Here is a 20,182-nt window from a genome sequence, read left to right as displayed (position 1 = left end):
TGTTACAATGTCCGTATTAAACGTAGCAAAAGCGTCATAAACATAGACGTATGTGAAAGTAATACCTGTAAGCGAAGAGCTCAAATTTCTGACCCTTCTGAACACAGTTTATTTATGCTCTCAACTTGAGCTTGCGTCAACCTGTGCCGAATCTCTTTATACGGTGATCTGCTCCTGGCATACTACTGCAGTGTTTACATACACTGATACATGTATGCTCTCATCAGGAAATGTTGTTTTTTTTTTTTCTTCATTTTTGGCTTCATGGTAATATTGCATAGCAGAAAGTGCTGCTGTACTCCATTACAAGAAGTCCCCTGTTGCAATGACGGACAGTATGCAAAAAATTTTTCTTACGATTTTGAAGGCATGACCCGGTCTACTTTGCCTCCGACTGTCTTACCCTGATATTCTCACCCTAACCCTAACTAATCTTTCAACGAGTACAGGTCAGTCAGGGGCAGAGTAAAGGTGGGTCGGAGGTAGCATGTGGCAAGAGCACAGATCCAAAAACACCGACCAATCAGAGCAGACGGAGTTTAAAGCGACAGGCGCAAAAATAACAAAACAAATGTGTTTTTTGAACATTAAAGCAAGTATGAACCTGGAAATGAGTGTCATAGGTCCCCTTTAAACGTAATTAAAATATTCCCTAGAGGTGAAAACCATGAGGTGAACTTTCCACACACACACACACACACACGCACGCGCGCACACACACGCACACAGTAGGATCTGAGATGGTTGACACGTCTATTGTTTTTGTTCGAATGAGTTTACTTCCATTTTTAAAATCAGAACGTAGTTGAGAGCGGACAGAGTGGATACTATAGAATGTAACAACTGATATTCAACCAATTCCTTCCTTCAAAGACACATTTAGCTACCATCACATAGGCCTACCATTCACTTTCTGCACATTCTTATCTAGGTAAGATTTGCATATTGCCAGAGCAACCCCCTTTTATTTTTTTTTCACATTGCTACCAATATCAAGTTCAACATCTCGTATATAGAAAGGGGAATCTTCATGGAAACAAACCACTATGATAAATGTACCACCGTCATTTTTTTTCTCTTCAAACCAAATAAAAAACAAATTCATATAGATGGGGTTTCATGCATACTTGGGAGGTTCACAAAGCATAGGATGGCTAATAGAGAGTACTACATTGTTTCATATCTAGGTAAAACCAGGTGGCACATTTACAGTTATCAGCCTGTTTTGTGAATGATCCCCAAGTTTCAATGATCTCGCACATCTGAACAGGTAGAGAGAAACGTGTAACTCAGTCACACTGGGGTTGTAGAGCAAACTATTGTGAAAGCAAATATTGAGTGTTATTTGATTAATTACCCCACCAAAAAAATCAATTTCTCATTTGCTATATCTTCAAGCCTCAGATGTGGAAGAGAGAGGTAATTTAAGTGGCTAATTGTGGTTCAAAGTTTCCAACATCTCTGTAGAGAAAATGTTAGACAAACAACACCAGTATGAACAAGGTCATAAAAAGCCTGTTTTTTTTTCTTTTTTCTTTTTTAAATATGCCAGTCAAGGGCAGGTGAGTCTGCAGCACCATTATGCCCATTATTGTGCTTGTTATTATGAAATAGTTAGGGATAAACTAAACAAAAATAATATATATATATATAAAAGACTGACATAAATGGTGTGCAAGATTCCTTTCTCCTTCTATATCAATAAAATACTCATTGTCATCAATAGCATCATCATTATCACCACAGTTTTTAAATAATAAAACAGTAAAAACTTAGAAAACAAAAATATTTTCTTCTTAAGACTGAACAGAGAACAAAGAATTGCAACACTGGGCTGACTGAGTCTATAGGTGCACAGAGAGGACCACAACACCAAACTCAGCACGAATGTCTGTCCATCCCTCAATTGATCTTTTAGTATATTTTGCATCCTCTGTTTGAGTTCGTCAGTCCTTTTATCTGTCTTCATCCGTTCTACTGTTTCTTCTGCTCCTCTGTCTCATCAACACTTTCTCTCTGTTTCTTTCTTCCATTTTTCGCTGTCCAGCAGACTCAAATGTTGGCACAACATCTCTGCAACTTTGCATTGTGGCGTCGCGAGGTCACAGAAACATTGAGAGAACATTCCCCCATGGTCCTCGCGTCTGTGCATCTGCATGTCCATCCTCCTCCAGCTCCCCCTACTTGCTCTCCTCCTACTGTTGCTCACATGAGATTAGGACGTACTGATTCTGCCGATTTCTTGTCTGATGGCTGCAAGAAAAGGACGCATTTGAGAGAGTAGGGGATTTCATTTGCACTCATACTTTACCAGTCATGTATTTGTGTGTTAAAATATAGAAATGTTACTCATGGTGTGAACAAGCTTTTTATGTGAGGACTAGTAATTCCATTTTACTGCCGGTGAGTGGAAAAGATTAAAGATAAAACATATGCTTTATGCTCCTGGATACGACAATGAACTTTACAGGCACCGCACTGCTTACCATTAATGATTTCATCTTTCACTTTATGCAACTCGCGTACAACTTCATCCAAAATTTCCTGCATAACAAGAAAGACCCGCTCGTGAGTTCAACAACACAATGTGTGTAAAATAAAACAGTTATTCTCCAAAACCCATACGTATATAAAAAAACAGATGTTGATGACGCCAACCTGTTTCATCCTGTCGAACTCTGTGTCTGATTCACTAGTGCTGCCGATGGGTCTCACTCTGCAACACAAGAGGATTCAATAGTCCAGATTCAAGATAGTTTATTTGGCATATGCACAAGTCTCAGGCTCCCTCAACAATGCAACATAAAAATAAAATGTATAAGGGAAACACAAGTAAACTGTGAATGAACATTACATGCTATATCTTTAAGGATTATGCGCTGTTAAAGGTTTTTTTCTGGTTAAATGTATCCACAGTTTAGATAATTATTCTTAAATCAATATTTCATTTTTGTTACTTGCACCACTGCCTGTAATACAAAGGATGAGATTTATTCTGAAATCCCTGAGGTTAATGCTAGAGGTTTGCTATTTCGGTACACAGTCCTTCTACTCCTCCTCCTCGTATCTACCGACCTGGACACCAGGGAGGACTTTTCTACAGAGTTAGATCGTTCCCATGGCTTCTTCACAGCATCTGTCAAAGGGGAAAGTGAAGTAAAGAAAAAAAATAAATGACACTGATTCAGACAAGTGTGAAACAGCAGAGCAGAGGGTATCTTAAAAGCTGTAGTTAGCAGGACTAATGCATTATCTGTGCTATACAATAATCGAGTGAGAAGGTTTGTTTTGTACCTGTTGAGTTCTGCAGACCTGGCCCTCGACCACCAGAGTCGTCCTGCAGGAGAGAGATAAATGAATTATGAGTACACAAGATTAAATCAGCTTTACTGTAAGAGGGAACATATAAGGCAAGATTTTAAAGGAATAGTTCAACTGCACCAAAATACGTCTACCAGCACCTCAAAAGCTCCCTAATTAAAAAAGAAAGTTTCCTATTTTCCTGGTAAACTACCCAGTCAAACAAAAGTCTGGCACAAAACCCCCTCCAGGTCCATATTCAACAGACAGATCTGAGAGTGGTAACAGTCTTCTCCTCTAACAACTATTCCTTTAAGGCACAAGACTTACTTCATCAGGTTTCTCTGAGGCTTTCCGTCTATGAGAGGGAGAAACGAGTACATGAGCAAACAGCACGCACACACACACACACACACACACACACACACACACACACACACACACACACACACACACACACACACACACACACACACACACACACACACACACACACACACACACACACACACACACACACACACACACACACACAAATAATTTAGTAACTGGTACAGGAAGACTGGGGAATAAAATACTAGTACAAGAGCTTTTTTGTTTTTTAATTTTTGGGATAAACATCTACTGCAAGTCAAGCAGAAGCAGGAAGACCAAAATGAACATAGCAGTTAAATATGTGTTAGAGCAGGTCTTTTCTCATGCGTCTCTGCATTATCTATTCAAGGGAAAGGTGATGGGTGTGTGTGTGTTTGAGTAGCTGTTTCACCTGCGAGCTAGTAAGGCATTCATCTCCTGCATCAGTCCCTCCCCACCACCTCCACTGCCACCACTAGATCGGTTGGAGTCACTTTTGCCTCCAGACCCGGGCGGACTGCTCTCATCCTGAAGAACACATAATTAAAATGGTTTGCAGTTTTTTCTTTTTACTGTGGGGGTTGTTGACTAAGAGCACTCTTTGTCCCCCCAGCTGCCTTTCCTCCATAAAATATACAAATAACAAAGCGTCAACACTTAACTGCTGATAAACTCAAAACCAGAAGGACTGGATCTACAACTCCCGAGCTTTAAGGCTCACCCTATGTACTTTACGTAGTTTGGCCCCAGCCAGTGCTGCAGCCAGTCCTGAGGGTTGGTTCTGGGCCCCGGGCGGGCCCCCAGGAGGCCCTCCACCAGTGGGCAGTGGAGGGGGCATGGGTGGGGGCACTGCCATAGGGGGCGGTGGACCCGGTGGCGGTGGTGGGGCTGGAGGACCAGCCATGGGTGCTGGAACTGCTGCTGGAGGAGGCGCCACAGAAAGCATAGATGGGTGACCTGCAGAGACAGGGGGACCTGGGAGGGGCAAAATTCCATATTGGTTAACAGCCGTATGGTTTATTGACCTTATACGCCCCTTGGAAGGTTGGATGAAGACCGTCTGAGGAATGATATACACACTCTCACTGTATAACAAACACCTAACAACTGCTTACTAGAAGACTAATGGCCACTGGGCAATGATTTACACACTAGAGGAATTAATGTGCAGCGTGGTTATTTGGTAAATTGGCACATTATATACATACATAAATAAAGTTTTTATATTTTCTTCCTTTTAGGCAGCCATTGTTTTTATTTCATTTTAGAGCAGTATGAAAGCTCCATTATTGTCTCAGAGTAATAAAGCTGCAAATGGGGACAGTTTTGAAAACCTGGTGGTTCAGTATGTGCATGTGGGAATCTCAAATGTTTGCAAAAGCTTAAAGCAACAAAGTACTTAAGCCTAAGAGTCATACTTTCCTTTCACAATGTCCGTGCTTGCAACATCGCATGTCAAAGTGACACTGGCAGGCAAAAAAAACAATTAAATAACCCCTTGAACGTACCATCGAGCAGAGCTTTCAGAACAGTCCCCGCCTGCAGCTGCATAACCGTGTGACGATAATGTGACAATGATGACAAAATAAAGTGCGACAGACAGATCAAACAGAGTATGTGTGTATAAATAAACGGATTAAATAAATAATAAATACCGTCTGATCTGCCCTCACAGTCCTGAGAACAGATCTAATCGGTCAACGTCAGCGAGAACACCTGTGTGGAGGTGCACTATGGGTGTGAAGGGGCTTTAAGTGCTGATGCGTCGTGTGCATGACACATTATGGGTGAGGTGCCTTTACAAGAGTGAAAATACATACACACACACACACACGCACACGCACACGCACACGCACACGCACACACACACACACACACATCCCATTGCTAAGAGACTACCTCCTCCTCTCTCCTCATACTTACTGCTGCTGACCATGAGGGCCTGCTGGGGGACGGGGGAGGGGGTCTTCTTGGGTGAGCCCCCATCAGACATGGCAGTGTAAGAGGGGGGCGAGGAGGAGTAGGAAGTGGTGGTGGGGGGCTGGGCCTGCTGGTGGTACACCTGCTGCGGTTGTTGTTGTGGATGCAGTTGCTGCTGAGGGTGGAAGGTGGATGGGTACTGGGGTGGGTGGCTGGGGGCGGTGCCTGGGGCTGTCTGACCTATCAGAGGAGGCAGGGGGACGGCCTCACAGTACTGCGGGGTGAGTGGAAGATGCTGAGAGTGAGGAGAGTAGGAGCCGTCTGGCTGGCCGTTGGAGTGAGGGTAGGGCTGGTGCTGGGGGTAATGGTGATGGCCTGTCGTGGCGCCTGGGTCAAGAGGCGGGGGCTTCATCCTAGTGCTCACGGGTGGAAGGGGGTGAGCCAATGGGAGGGCGGGCTGTTGGGGCAAACCCTGCTTCACAGGCATGGCCATCATAACTGGAGGGGAGGCAGAAGGGGGCATCTGTGCATACATTTGCTGCAAATGTGAGGCGGACCAGGTGCCATGTTTAGGGGGGAGCATGAGTTCTTGTTGCTGTTGTTGTTGAAGGTGTAGGTGGCGGGCTGCTGTGGGAGGAGACAGGGGGATCTGACGGACCTGTCGGCCCTGGGTGGTCACTCCTGCCTGGACTGGGGAAAAGGCTGAGGCGAGCGAGGTGGAGAGCTGTGAGGAGAGCTGGGCCCTGTCCCTAGAAGCCCCCAACTCTGTCTCTTGAGAGTGAGAGGAGGAGGCGGAGGAAGGAGGAGAGGAGGAGGCCACGCGGACGTAGGAGGGTGGCAGTGTGCTAGCTCTGTACTGTCTGTACTCAGGAGGAGTGTCTGGGTGGGTGGGAGGGGTGGACACTTTATATTGGAGAGTGGAAACGACTGTGACGGGCAGAGAGAGAAAGACAGAGAGAGATAGAGAGGAGAGACAGGAAGAGGAGATGCAGACGAAGAGGAGGACGAAGGAGGGCAACAAACAAAGGAAAACAGAAAAGAGAAAAACGTGAGAAGAATGAAAAGCAACCAACTGAGCAACCAAGCAAGTAAAGATGAGAAAATCAGGAGCAATCCAAAAAATGGAAGCCAATAGCAAATAAGAATAATCATAAAAAATATCATAAAAAGAACAAGCAGCAGAATGCAACATGACTGAGCCATGGTCTGAGAGCATATGGCATTTCCCCCCAACAGTAGCTGGAAGAAAGAGATGGCGGTAGAGCATGTTGCAGGGACAGGGGGGTAACTGATATCGCCACTGACAGCAGGGACAAAGGAGGATGTTTAAGTCTGAATGTGTATTTACGGGGCAGACTTGAACATTTATATTTGTGCATGGATAAAAAAGCATACAGACTGGGGAGTAGTGGTTGAAACTAAGGCGGGAAACACCAACACAAAGCACACCGGGAAAGCCTGTTTACCTCTAGGAACCTATTGTATCAGGGTCTGGAATCTCTGGTATTTAATGATGAAATCACCTGTTTGCTTTGGGAAAGTAAAGTGTGCTCAGCCTGACCAAACACTGATAACTTCCCTCATTAAAAACAAAACAAAACACAAAGCACAGCAAATATCAGTTTGCTCTGGTGAGCGGTTTGTTGACAGTGTGTTTATTCTAAAAGGCCTGTGTAGCTGGGAGAATATGATATGCAGCCTTTATTTTTTGTCTCCCGAGCAGCTTGTGTGTGTGTGTGTGTGTGTGTGTGTGTGTTACGTAGCTGGGTGTGGATGTGTTTGTTTAAGCCTTACCTGATCCTGACGTCCGTCGTTCTCTCTCCTTGTGCGCTTGCATCTGATGTTGCTCCATCATTCTATGAAGTGAAATCATGTCACCGCTCTTTAAGTTGTCATTTCTAATCAATCTTTTACGATAAATTAAGCCTGATGTGCAGCTGTATGTAGTCACTAAAGTCCTTAAATCAAGATCTGAAGGGGTTTTATAGGGATAATAGTGCCATACGACGCTCTATTTTGTATTTCCATCTAAAATGTCTTGTTCCATATATGTATTAATGTATGATTTTCTGCACAAAGAAAGTTTTGTGTATGTTCTTGTATGCAGCGGTTGGAAGTTGTACCTCCTCTGCGCCTCGTTTTCCTCTGAGGAGGGCCCATTTTGGCGCTGGACAACTGGACCTGAGAGCCAAAAAGGGAGAAAAAAAGAAAATCAACCACACAAAAACACTAGAGACCAAAATGACGCCCTTGCACGGACCATATTTATCTTCGTCCTCGACTTTCATTTTAATCTCAACTACAAACCTGTACATTTCATGACTGTATCTTGTATGGTTATCAGGCCAGGGGGTAAAGTGGATCACACTGCACACCTGTAAAGTTTTGTGATTGTATCTTGCATGGTCGGGATTCTATCAAGGCAACAATGTCTGTCCAAAGACAGACAGACAGTCATATACTGTGTGTATATGTGTATATATATATAATATAGAGTAGGTGTCTCCGCTCCAGGGCCCTTTCAAACGCTCCGTCAAAACCAAACAAACAACAACAACGGCTGAACCTGTGAACCTTTTACCATCACTTCTTTCTTCAATGAGGCACATTTTCATTGATAAAACGCGGTAAAATGACAATTCTGCCGTGTGAACACAGCACTGCAGCACTGCAGAAACACGAAGCATAGACCAAGAAATAGTACTTTGAAAGGGCGATACATTACTAGTTAAAGACAGGTTATGAGTTGTGCGCAGAGAGAGACATAACTATCACGCTGATCACTTGAAGGATGGCTAGTAAAGTCTAAGGATTGATGCAATTTTCATTATTCAACACCCAGCCGAGTCCTGGTACTCTTCACACCTCAACCTTCTGTCCCTTTAAACTCTCTCCCCTCCTGCTCTTTATTTCTTTCCCTTTTTCCCTGTCTACACTTGTTGTTTTACCTGTTTGTATTTACTCTTTCCCCCTCCCCTCTCTGCTTGCTTCTTTCTTTCTCTTCTCCCCTGTCTATATTATGCAACTTTTGTTTGTTACATACAGTATTTCACAGCTGGAAAGTGCATTGACAGTTGTTTTTTCACTCTGCATTTTGTCTCTATTGGTCTCTATTAGATATATCTATACTCTATCCTGTTGACATGTGTAGTTGTCCCGTGCCTCTCTGTCTGGGTTTGTGTGTAACATCTTTCAGTCTTTGTATATGTGTGAGATAACTTTATTTCCATATCATTACATTTCCATCTGTAAATAAGCCTTTAAAATTAAAATCCTCTTATATAAAAAAATATTCCCAGTAGCCAGAGAAGCTGTGTTTACTGAATGAACAGACCACAGCAGGTCTCATGTGAGGAACTGTGACTTTGCCCCAGAGCGCAAACAAGCTGTTTATAATGTGATTTGTCCAACATGTTGCTCGCCACTGGAATTTCAGCTGTAAACCACAAAAGGAAAGAATCTATAGTTGAATAAATAGAAATATCACAGAGAAATATAATATAATGCAAATGAATATAATTAAAAACACATTCAACATAATCTAAAATACATGCCATTGGTTCGCAATACAATTCTGTCAACAAAAGATAACTTATCAGCTTTAAGGTCACTAGGTCAACATTGTGTAAAGATGTAAGTTACCACATGACCACCTCAGTTTAGCACTTTGCTTGTTGACCAACTACAGTCCTCAGCTCCCCCCGCTGAGTGACGGAGTTAGAGCCTCATTCTGGGACGGCTATTAACAGGGAGCATCCAGGGAGAGCACTTATCATATATCACCAGTCATTAAACTTCAACGCCCGCTGTGACATCAAGAAAACCCACGGGTGATATTTCCGTTCGCTGTGTCTGGAGTATGGCGGTCTGGGCGACGGGGGCAGCCAATATGAGGTAGACGTGAGGCTTCACACTGTGTTTTGAAAGGCACAATTTGGATCACAGCAAGGATTGGAAGTGAATTGTGAGACTTTTTCAGTGGCAAATGTAATCTACGCTTTTCATTGGGCTCTTTTGTAATTTTGGATTCACTGTAATTTTGCATTAAATGGGTCCTTTTGAGCAGATAAAGCACTACAGGAGGTTTTTGGCAAAAATGTGACTCCCTTTGCCCTAGATTCTTTACCTCTTTATCTTATTACCTTTACTATTAAACTCCAATCAGACCGAGTTAGTAGGTTAGTGCAATTAAGTGTTTTTCAGGTAATTAAATAAAACCCACAGGCTTGAACAAATATAATATGCCACTTAATTTATTTTTTGTGTGACATTTTTTCTTCTCCGAATAAAATTGCCTTGACTTTTGCTTCTGACCCTTAATCTGTATGTGGTGTTCTTTTGTCCATGTTTAGCAGACTAAACATGCTAAATGCAGATATCACTTGCTGATAATGATACACGTTCATTCTGCCACAGTTGACCTGGTTAGTGGATTTCTTTTGTTGCGCTACTATAATGAGGAGCACGGAAAAAGAAATGACACCTGGAAGATCTCGTTTCCCTTGATCTTTGACACTGCCCTGTACTCTGCCTGTTTGCTCATGGTAATTATGTGCTTTGACATTACATTTAGCAAATATTCTGACGGTTTAAAAGCAAATAAACTCCTCTCTGCAGAGTGAACAATAACGTAACAATGAATGCTACGAGTGAGTTGAGAGAAATGCTCTCTGGCACCTTGCAGGTTTGTAAATACAGGCCTCCTGTTTAAGTATCAGCACGGCACTGTTTTTAATTGTATGTGTTTGCACCAGCAGCAAAATTTGTTGCAGAAACACACGCTTCCAAGAAATGATTGATAAATATAAAGATGCAGCAAAAACATTACCTGCTACTGCATGTTCCTGTTGACCAGGGGCGGATTAAGGGGGTCATGGGCCCCTGGGCTACTCTTTGTGTGGAGCCCCCCTCTTACTCATCTTGAATGCTTCACGTGCAACATCCTTTAGTTTCCAAACAAACGGGTACAACACCTGCACCAGGACAGAATACCCTGTTTACCCAATTTAAGGGATTTTCTTTAGTGGATGTTGGTGTTCTTTCAGCAGTTGTGTTTTCAGTTTTGGCACTACGCCGCTATGCTGTCCCGTAGCAGTGATGTGTTGCTTGAAAACCACATGGATTTAATGAACCTGGCCACATGATTTGGCTGTTGGCCTTTAAATTAATTAAAAATAGTCTGGCCTAACCGGGGCCCTGTCACAGTTTATGTCAGCCTGTGCATTCATCCACACCTGCTGCTGACTCTCAGGTCCACCTGTCAACAACTACAGTCTGTAATTTCTTAGGTGAGAATTCAGGGATTTACTCTTAAAAGGCTTCACAGCCTTTCTGTAGACATTAATGATGTGAAGGAGACGATTATAACCCTGTGTTGTGCTGCCCTGCATGTGTATCCCTGCATAGGTGTGTGTTTCTGGTCCTGATGCGGTTTGTGGTACACAGCGCTGCCTGTCGCCATGGTGAAGGAAGAACCCAGGGCCAGGGCCTGATCAGACTTGTACACATTTTAAGGGGCCCCAGGAGACCAATGTGTGTGTGTTTGTCTGTGTGTGTGTGTGTGTGTGTGTGTGTGAGTGTGTGTGTGTGTGATGATGATAGATGATGAAAAATAAACTATTCCTCTCTCATGTACTCCGTCATGGTTTTTGTAAACAAACGCAATAAAAAACAGATTTCTAACAACGGGCTCTTTAGAAGCAGCAGATAATGAGACGGATGGAAAAAAATAACTTTGCCACTTTGACTTCAAAATGACATCTTTCAAAGTCCTCTCTGACTTTTATCATGGTTTGTACTCTGCATCTGAATGCTCCGTGGATGTCTGGTGTGGAAATAGTTGTTTAAGTTTACAAACGGCCATTAATTCATCACAAATTTTTAAATCTCCTGGTGTGTGAACAAATACTTTGTTGAGTTCTACAAAGGATTTTCAGACGTGCCTTCCACTCTCCTGGCAGATGTGTACAAAAAAATCCTTTAAAAGGTGAAGAACGATGAAGAGACAATAAGATCTGCTTTCTCCATTCAAGTTTATTTCTAAATCATTTCCTTGCTTGGGAGTGCCCCAAAGGTCAGCTTCTGTAGAGTTTAAATACAGATAGCGCAAACAGCCCAGCTGACGTTTACAGCAACATCTCAGAACACAAGGGTGACTTGTCCTGTGCTTTGAGTTACACAAAGTCATAATTATAAATTTCCGTCACAAAGGCTTGTTGTGTGTAATGAAGTGTAACTCCAGCGCAAAATCATCTCATGGCTTTTTTCAAATAAGCTATCGAGACAGTTTTTTTCCGTGTATGAACTATAAACGGAGAAATCCAGGAGAGTCCCTAACAGCCAACACTGATTAGCTCGGAGCAGTACGGTGAAGGCATTAAAACGACTTTTTAACTACTAATACTGCTCAAAATAACAGCAAACCTCTGCAGTAGCATGACAAAAGTCCTTACACATAATCATGGTTATGTGCTCACAACTCACAGACATCTGAAACTTGACAAAGAGTCCAACTAGACCTATCTTTGTTTTCATAAGGGGCCACAAAAGATATTCAACAGTGCATTGTATTTATTTCGTTAGTTTATCAATCATTTGTTTTAATTTTAATGTTTTGATCTTAAGAGGAACTATGGCTGTCAGATAAATGTAAGAGAATAAAAATAGGTTTATTTCAAGCAGAAATGTAGCAGCGTATAAGTGTATAGTTGCATAAAATGGAAAAACTCAAGTACTGCAAAATTGCACTTGAGTAAATGTACTTAGTTACTTTCCACAACTGTAAGCAAAACAATGTATGACACACCCAGATATACAGTCACTGCTCCATAGTGAGAAAATAGCTCAACCTCAGTTACCATGGAAAACATGCAGCACATGTTCCTGTACAGCACGACACTTACGGAGGATGATGATGGCTGAAGAAACCCTTCTGAGGACACCAGGTGAAATCTCTGGAGTCAGCATGATTTTTCCACAGTCACCTCAGCACTATATGAAACTTTTTATGTAAATGTGCTACTAATTTCAGCAAGAAACAGCATAAACAACGTAATTAAACAAGTACTTAAGCGAATACTTTCCCCCCTGCGTGACGGGGCCCATGATCTCATGTCCAAATGCGCCCAAAAACAGAAGGGCAGCCATGTGAGCGATGGCGAGGAACGACATTCAGGCTCCATATGGGGTATTTTAGCCACCAGTTAAGAGAGTCACAAGGACGGGATGGTATGACATCGCAGGCAAACACTCACAGATATTCTTTCTCAATATCTTGACATGACTTACACACACCCACGCACACACACACACACACACACACACACACACACACACACACACACACACACACACACACACACACACACACACACACACACACACACACACACACACACACACACACACACACACAGATTATAAGTAGCTTGTAATAAGAGCTGGTCAGACGCTATTTCGTAAACCAAGAGTAGGCGTGAGCTTCAAATACAGTTCAGAGTTCCAACTGAATTAATTTACTGTCTATGTAAAAACCTAAAAAAAGACAAATCCTCTCATGTAACCACATGTCTCTAACAGAGAAGTTATGTTTATATTTTGATTTGAAAGCACTGGACATGAATGCATTGCAATGAAAATGAAAACACTAACAAATGTATTTTTAAATGAGGATCATTTTCAGTCAGCAACCAACCAGCCCCTATATTGTTTGAGTTTGGCTGAGTGTGCAGTGTGTAGAGGCAGTACATGTTGATAACCAGCAGAGGGTAGTACAGCTTAGTTAAGTACTTCACAGGGTTTGAATGTTGTAGCACATCCATTGAATTGTCAACAATTTAGATTACTATGCCTTTTAAATGTGTTGCTTTTACAGATTTGATGAGGAAGTATCAGTTAAAGATTGTCTGCGTAGTCAAAACAATACCATGTTCATAACATGTTGACAACACTCAAGACTGTGTGGATTATTTAAATGTTACCTGACATTCTTTCATTCAGAGCAAAAATAGATTTAAACCGTTCACAGCTGAAGGTTTAAATCAGCTGGATGAATTTCAACCAAAAGGTCCCATTAACAGATTTTCAACACAAGATTAAAAAAAACTCTCCTCTCTCTACTGAGGCGAGCCATTTCATTGGAAAAACTCACTGCCAGCCAGGAAGTCAAATACAAACAAGGTACAGAAATAGTGGTCAAAAGTGCGAATTAAGATTCATTCAAACCATAAATCATGACTCCTTACCTCCACCGTCAGGCGAGCTGAGGACGTTGAGGGCGAACAGCATGGCGTTGGAGAAGGTGGTGGCCTCCTCCTTACTGGCAAAGTTCAGCCCATAAACCTGGCGGGCGTCACGCCACTGATGGAAGGTCGGCGTGGCCTGATTGTATTTCAGGCCCTTCACAATGGAGTAGTTGATCACCACCTTTAACAGGGGGAGGACAATGAAGCCGTGAATTTAAATGTTCTGTGGATTTGATAATGTGCTTCTGGCTGGGACGACATGTTTTTGACAGCTGTTGATTAAATATTTCATTAAATGGACCTCAGCAGTTGGTGTTGAGGGAGTGGATCGAGTCTTACTAATGTTCTTCAACACATTTTACCAGCTGTTGAGATTTAATACCAGTGCCCCTCTGCTCCACTCCACTCTATGATTTAGATGTACCTCAAATGTATCCTCAAATGTCCAATGAGGATAAATTTCACACGCCATCTAATATTACAATATTTTTTTTAAATTTATAATGACCATGAACTATTTGCAGCAGGTTTACTCTGAGATCATCAAGTTGATTAATCAACAATCATATAAAATCCAATCCAACGTAAAAGAAGAAACAAACGTCTGCACTGGTAAATTCCTAACAATCCTGAATTGTAATAGGGCATACATTTCCCTTAAACCTGTGGAAACTCTCACTCGTTTTGCTGTTGCATTCATGTCATATCAGAGTTATCGTGATTACGAGTTTGCAACTCCTAGGAGGGAAATATGACTGGGAAATTCCAGATTTCCTCCTTTATAACCAACTCGGCACTTACTAATAACGAAGTGCCAGAAAACAACAAATGTGGACGCCTTACATCAGTCAGATAATCGTTCAATTTAATTAAACACACATTTAACGGAGCTCTAAAGTCACTGCATGAAAAATGTCTTCTCATCCCCAGTGTGATGCTGATTATTTTTTCTCACCTGCTGGTCCTGTAGTTTTACGCCCACCACTCTAAAGGTGTTGTTGGCAGTGTTGTGGTAGATGTTGATGCGGCTGAAGCCCTGTTGCCCAGGCTTGATGGGCACCCACTTCTTACTGGCATCGTCGTAGACCATCACTGAGGCCCGCGCCTGGCAGATACTCTGTTCACTGACGGAAGAGAAGAAGAGTCCAGTTCAATATTAAAACATTGTTCTGCTGACTGTGGAGAGATGTGTATTGTTCAGTTAGTTCCTCATTGAGGGTTCTTTTGTCCATCTCTCCTTTTTTGTGGGCCAAGCTGGAAGTTAGCATCGCCCTGGTTCCCTCGACAAAAAGCCAATGGGATTATTTTATCAGATATTTGGATTATTGCAGAAATGAAGCTCTGTGGCGAACAAAAGTTTATGATTTGTTGAGCAAGACAAACTTTACTAATGAACACAACTTTATGACTTTTGGAGGAAAAGGCTAATATTAGGCTAAAAGCAAACTACACCACTACGCTGATGATGACTTAATCAGCGCAGTGGATTTAATATGCCTCTGTTGTGAGTGACAACCTCTGTATTCTCATTCAGCCACTTGCTTTTTTGACACACATAAAAGCTTCAGAATTAGTTGGGTATGACCAATGTATTTTATGTTGAGAAAACATAAAAAATATCCTGAGCGTGTGTTAAACACCAAACACCAAAAATCCATTAAAAAAAAACGAGTGACACAGAGACAAGTGAACAGGACTCATTTCCTGGTTTTATGACTCTTTCCTGTAGTACTCTATAGTGAGAAAATTTAAGCACCATGTTATTTTTACAAAGGTAAATCATTTTTTTCAGCGTTCCACAACAAAATCCATGTGTTTTAGTCAGTAATCAGTCTTGGTTAAAGACATACAACGATCATGAAAGAAACTTTTATGAGAAACTAAGTTGAGCAATGAAAGAAAATAACTGGGAAAGTGGGCAGCGTTCAGTTCCCAATAGTTCAAAGTAGAGAATATTAGATTACAAAGATACTTCTCTGCAGTGTTGGTATTCATACTGTTACAGTTGACCAGAATAGTGCAAATGTTATGGTGGTCAATAAAATGAAGCCAGTGAAATAGAGTAACTGTATAATCATCTGGTTAGCTGAGGGGTCAGTGGGGAGCCACACCTTACTGCAGTTACCACATTAGGAGGAAGACACTGCCTCTGTAGCTATCTGGCAGCTTGTGTGTGCTGAGGAGAAGGTGGGTTGCCATTTTTAAACACTAATCAACAAGACCTCAACCTAAAACCGAACCCTGGAAAATTCCCCTTTCCCTCCCGGCCTTTACTGTGGTGTGGTGGCACCATTACAGCACATGAAGAAGTGTTTAGAGCATCACTGCAGATGGGTGTGTGTGATGTGTTGGGTAATGATACAGTGTGTTAAAAACCCAAGTGTTTGATCAGCAAACGTATCAGCAGCTGAAGACTCACTTGGTTCAAAATTAAAATTCGTACATTGCACACACAAACACACAGCTACATGAGATGATCATGTTCGCAACCACAGAGCTGAAAGGGAAATTCATTCACCGAAAAGACGCATATGGCTGTTGAGTTCAAAGAACCGTGTGTGTTATGTTTGACTAGAAGGTGGAGGACTGGCAGAGGCGAAGTTGACTTGCAAAACCTGTGAAGTGACTAAACGCTTCTCTAATTTTCACTTTCACCACCTCAGGGACCGGCTCTCGGGCAGTCAGGCTCACATTAGCAGTCTGAAGGTGTTAGGGCCAAGAAAAGCAAACTAAAGAGCATTGTTGATGTGCTCACTGGCTGTGAACTTATTCCAGAGCCTAAATCTCTGCAATAGCTGATATGATGACATGACAGAATAAAATGTAAATCAGGTCACTGCAGCAGCAAAAAGGAAATAAGACCAGGTGGGGAAAAAAGAGCCGGACTAATAATTGTGCAACTGCAAAATTTAGCAGGGCTGCAAATTACTTTCATTAGGCTCTTTTACAAAGAGATTCTGCAATACTGCCTAAAAGGAGATCCGCCATTAACTGTGGAACAACGTCCCCCCAAGTCCGTGTCCGTACCTTTTATACAGACGGCGAAAAATTTTGCAACATTCATGCATCTAACAGGCTGTGAGAAAGGGCCTAATATCAGCCAATTATTTTCTTGATTAACCAATGAATTGTTTAATCCATGAAATGCCTGAAAAGCGCCTGTCACAACTTCCCAGAGCCCGAAGTGACGTCTTAAAATCTCTTGAAAACACTTGAAAACCCCAATGATATGAGTTTCTATCATATATCTAATGTACATATAGCTGATGTAGTGTCTTTATTTTCCTTCTCGATTGACAAACTGATTAATTGATCGATTGTTGCAGCTGTAAAATTTACAATTTCATAAAACCCGTGCTTGTTTATTTGATATTTTTAATAAGGTAGCATATGTCTTGCAGTCACATCTTAAAACCACTATTATATCAAATTTGAATGAAAATATACTTTGGAATGATACACTGGAGATATGTCTGACAATGTTGAAGAGATTTCCCAGCAGCATGACACTCTTTAAGTTATGAGGGTATGAAAAAGGACAGAGATGGTGACAAGGACCAAAAGTAAGATAAATTGTTCTATTAACTCGACTATTAAATAGCGAGCCAGAAGTAAATGAGATTATACGCTGTAATGTTACACCCCTATCAATTTAGTGCAATTACATTAACAATATAAATGGCAGAAATAATAAAATGAGGAAGCACATGAGGTTGTCTTTCACAGCGATTATCAGAGGCTGGGACTTGTTTCCAAGGACGCCAGTAGGAAGTGAGGAGGAATACACCGTGACACCTGAGAGACTCCCTTGGACTGCTCCAACACATGGTTCGGTCCCAGTCGGCTTCCTCTCACTTTTTCTGCCATCATCTGCTCTGTGGTTTCCTTGCGGTCTGTCCGAACAGCCTCAAATAACTCAGTAGTGCTTCCAGCAGATTCAACCATACCCTGCATACCTGCTATTTACCTTAAATATTGTGATAGATAATTCCATTTTGGATGATTTCTCCTAAAATGTACCGTACTAGTAAGGAATTCAGAATGAAAGATGTCACATGCTTTCAAACTAATTTAACAGTCTGAGGACTCCGTATTATCATGCCTTCATTTCCATTTTTTCTTTCATCTAAAAATCTTTTTTTTTAAGAATCTCAGAGTTAAAAAACCCATTTGACACATGATATGAAGATGTTTATTTCCATGCAACAATATCAGAAATAACCTGCACAGCAAACGTCATGTTGTTCCTCGGGGAGAAGCCTTTAAAGCTTTCCTGACAGATGGATTTCAGCAACAACTCCCACGATTGCAGCCACCCTCCCTAAATATCCATCATTCTCCACTGCACAACTGTTGTCGAGTTAACCAGCAGCAATATCATATCAAAGCAATTACAACACAATTTATTCATGACAGTGACTGAAGCACAGATGTTTTGTGGATGGGTATACGTACTAAGTCAGTAAGACAAGTGAGCCTAGATGTTGATGGTTATGGGATAAATATCCTCCATCCAGACAAACAGGAAGTTCAAAATCAAACAGGAAGCACATTTGTCTTTTACACAAATAGATGTGAACGCAAAGTTCCTAAAATATATTCAAGTATAGCAGAGAATCTGACCCCAAGAATTCACTCCGGATAAAATCTAAGATCCTGTTTGACAGCCCTGACACAGATGCAAAGATCCATCCATAACTTCATGCAAACGCCATCTTAAACTCCTTATAAGGAGAACAAAAAACAAATAATTGTCCTTTCCTGTGGAAAATAATAATTAATCTCATCACTGATAAGCTGGTTGCAGGATATAACAATCTGCCATGACATTTGAGGAGAGCTTCCCATTCTGAATGCAAAACCATGAAGGATAACTACAGATGTTGTGTTTCCTACATCTCTAAATAAGTTTAACAAACTCTCTAATCACATAACTGACACTTCTCTCCACTTCAGAGACCCGACAGACCACCAGGGCCTCACTGGGAAAAGACAGGGAGGGGAGGAGGGACGTGGCTGCATCCCCGTGATGGATCTTCTTACAAAAACAGGCCCTATTTCTGGAGCAGTTTGGGCCAGAGGGATGGAGTGCCTCCAACGTGAAGCGAACGGTTTCAGTTCTCTTCAAGCAGTCAGCAGAAATAAAGCAGGCATCTCGCCCATTCCTCCTTTACATACAGTACATTGCTCAATCAACACATCATGGGATGGAGAGCAAAAACAGGAAGAGATCTGGCTGAGACAATTTCTCTTGAAATGAAGTGCTATGCAAGATCTTCACACAGCAGCTCAGATAATTTCTCAAAACTTCTGACAGTGTGCTAAATGCTTTGGTGTGTGATCGAGTTACTAAGGGTGGCGGGCTCTTTCTGGGTCACATGACAAAGAGGACACAAGGCACAATAGGGCACATGATAGCTGCCTAACATCACAGATACGCCTAATGACTAAAACATTTTTTTTGCGCTTGATGTGGTGGTTAGCACTGTCGCCTCACAGCAAGAGGGTTTCTGGTTCGAATCCGGGCTTAGGCCCTTCAGTGCGGAGTTTGCCTGTTCTCCCTTGTGTGGGTTCTCTCTGGTTCTCCGGCTTCCTCCCACAGTCCAAAGACACGCAGGTGTTAAGTAAACTGATTACCGTAGGTGTGAATGTAAGTGTGAATGGTTGTCTGTCTCAGTTCGTCTCTACGTGCCCTGTGATAGACTGGCGTCCTGTCATGGGTGTACCCCGCCTCACACCCAATCAGCTGGGATCGGCTCCAGCCCCTAGCGTTAGGGACAAGTGGTTGAAGATGATGGGTGGATGGATATTTGATGAATATTCAGCTGTATAAGAGGTTGACTGAGCAGAGAGAGGACAGAGGTGAGAGGCAAAGAAAACAAGAGTGACTCGTGTTTGTGATGAAGGGATAGCAGGATACAGCACAATCTGAAAAAGGTCAACTGTTGCTGAAAATCAAAACCAGTGACATTAAAATAACGTGATGAATCAAACAGATGTTCAGAGCAGGAACGTTAATAACAGGAAGAACTGAAGGTCAAATTAAAGAACAAGAAAACATTATTTTAGAATTTATGAATTACAAAGAAGTCACCCTATCGAATGAGGTAACACAATGGTGGTTGAGCTGATGAAAGCCTTTGCATATCTAGTATTACGAACTGGATGTCTGTAACGCAACAGACTTACTCTTCAACTCACTTGTGGCTGAGGTGAAGCGCCGATATTGTGAAGACTGCAAAAGTAATAAGCCATTAATGTTGCTATTTGGCACTTCTGTAGACGCTACATTGATGATAAAGGACAAGCAATGAGTGACAAACAAGAGAATGTCAGTGGAAGATGTCACAGAAATGAATCCTTGT

General features: G+C 42.0%; 1 protein-coding gene across 4 annotated transcripts in view; it reads right to left on the bottom strand.

Moving 5' to 3' along the window:
* Positions 1-816: 816 nt before the first annotated feature.
* The window catches only part of evla (Enah/Vasp-like a), a 38,925-nt gene continuing 19,559 nt past the window's right edge, over positions 817-20,182 (bottom strand). For 2 of the 4 annotated variants that reach the window (XM_083924163.1, XM_083924162.1), the window contains exons 2-14: positions 14,773-14,941; positions 13,818-13,998; positions 7,698-7,755; positions 7,369-7,430; positions 5,578-6,501; positions 4,376-4,629; positions 4,067-4,182; positions 3,631-3,658; positions 3,295-3,337; positions 3,076-3,136; positions 2,659-2,716; positions 2,487-2,544; positions 817-2,253 (exon numbers count right to left, since the gene is read on the bottom strand). In XM_083924163.1, coding sequence (XP_083780289.1) covers positions 2,216-2,253; positions 2,487-2,544; positions 2,659-2,716; positions 3,076-3,136; positions 3,295-3,337; positions 3,631-3,658; positions 4,067-4,182; positions 4,376-4,629; positions 5,578-6,501; positions 7,369-7,430; positions 7,698-7,755; positions 13,818-13,998; positions 14,773-14,941 — 2,050 coding nt within the window. In that variant the 3' untranslated portion in view covers positions 817-2,215. Of the gene's footprint in view, positions 2,254-2,486; positions 2,545-2,658; positions 2,717-3,075; positions 3,137-3,294; positions 3,338-3,630; positions 3,659-4,066; positions 4,183-4,375; positions 4,630-5,577; positions 6,502-7,368; positions 7,431-7,697; positions 7,756-12,476; positions 12,793-13,817; positions 13,999-14,772; positions 14,942-20,182 lie in introns of those variants that run through there. The other 2 variants (XM_083924165.1, XM_083924164.1) reach the window with 2 other exon arrangements.

The sequence above is a fragment of the Echiichthys vipera genome, assembly GCF_963691815.1.
Source record: "Echiichthys vipera genome assembly, chromosome: 12".
Taxonomy (NCBI): domain Eukaryota; kingdom Metazoa; phylum Chordata; class Actinopteri; order Perciformes; family Trachinidae; genus Echiichthys; species Echiichthys vipera.
Note: the sequence above shows the minus strand (reverse complement) of the source record. Positions and strands in the feature narration are given on the sequence as shown.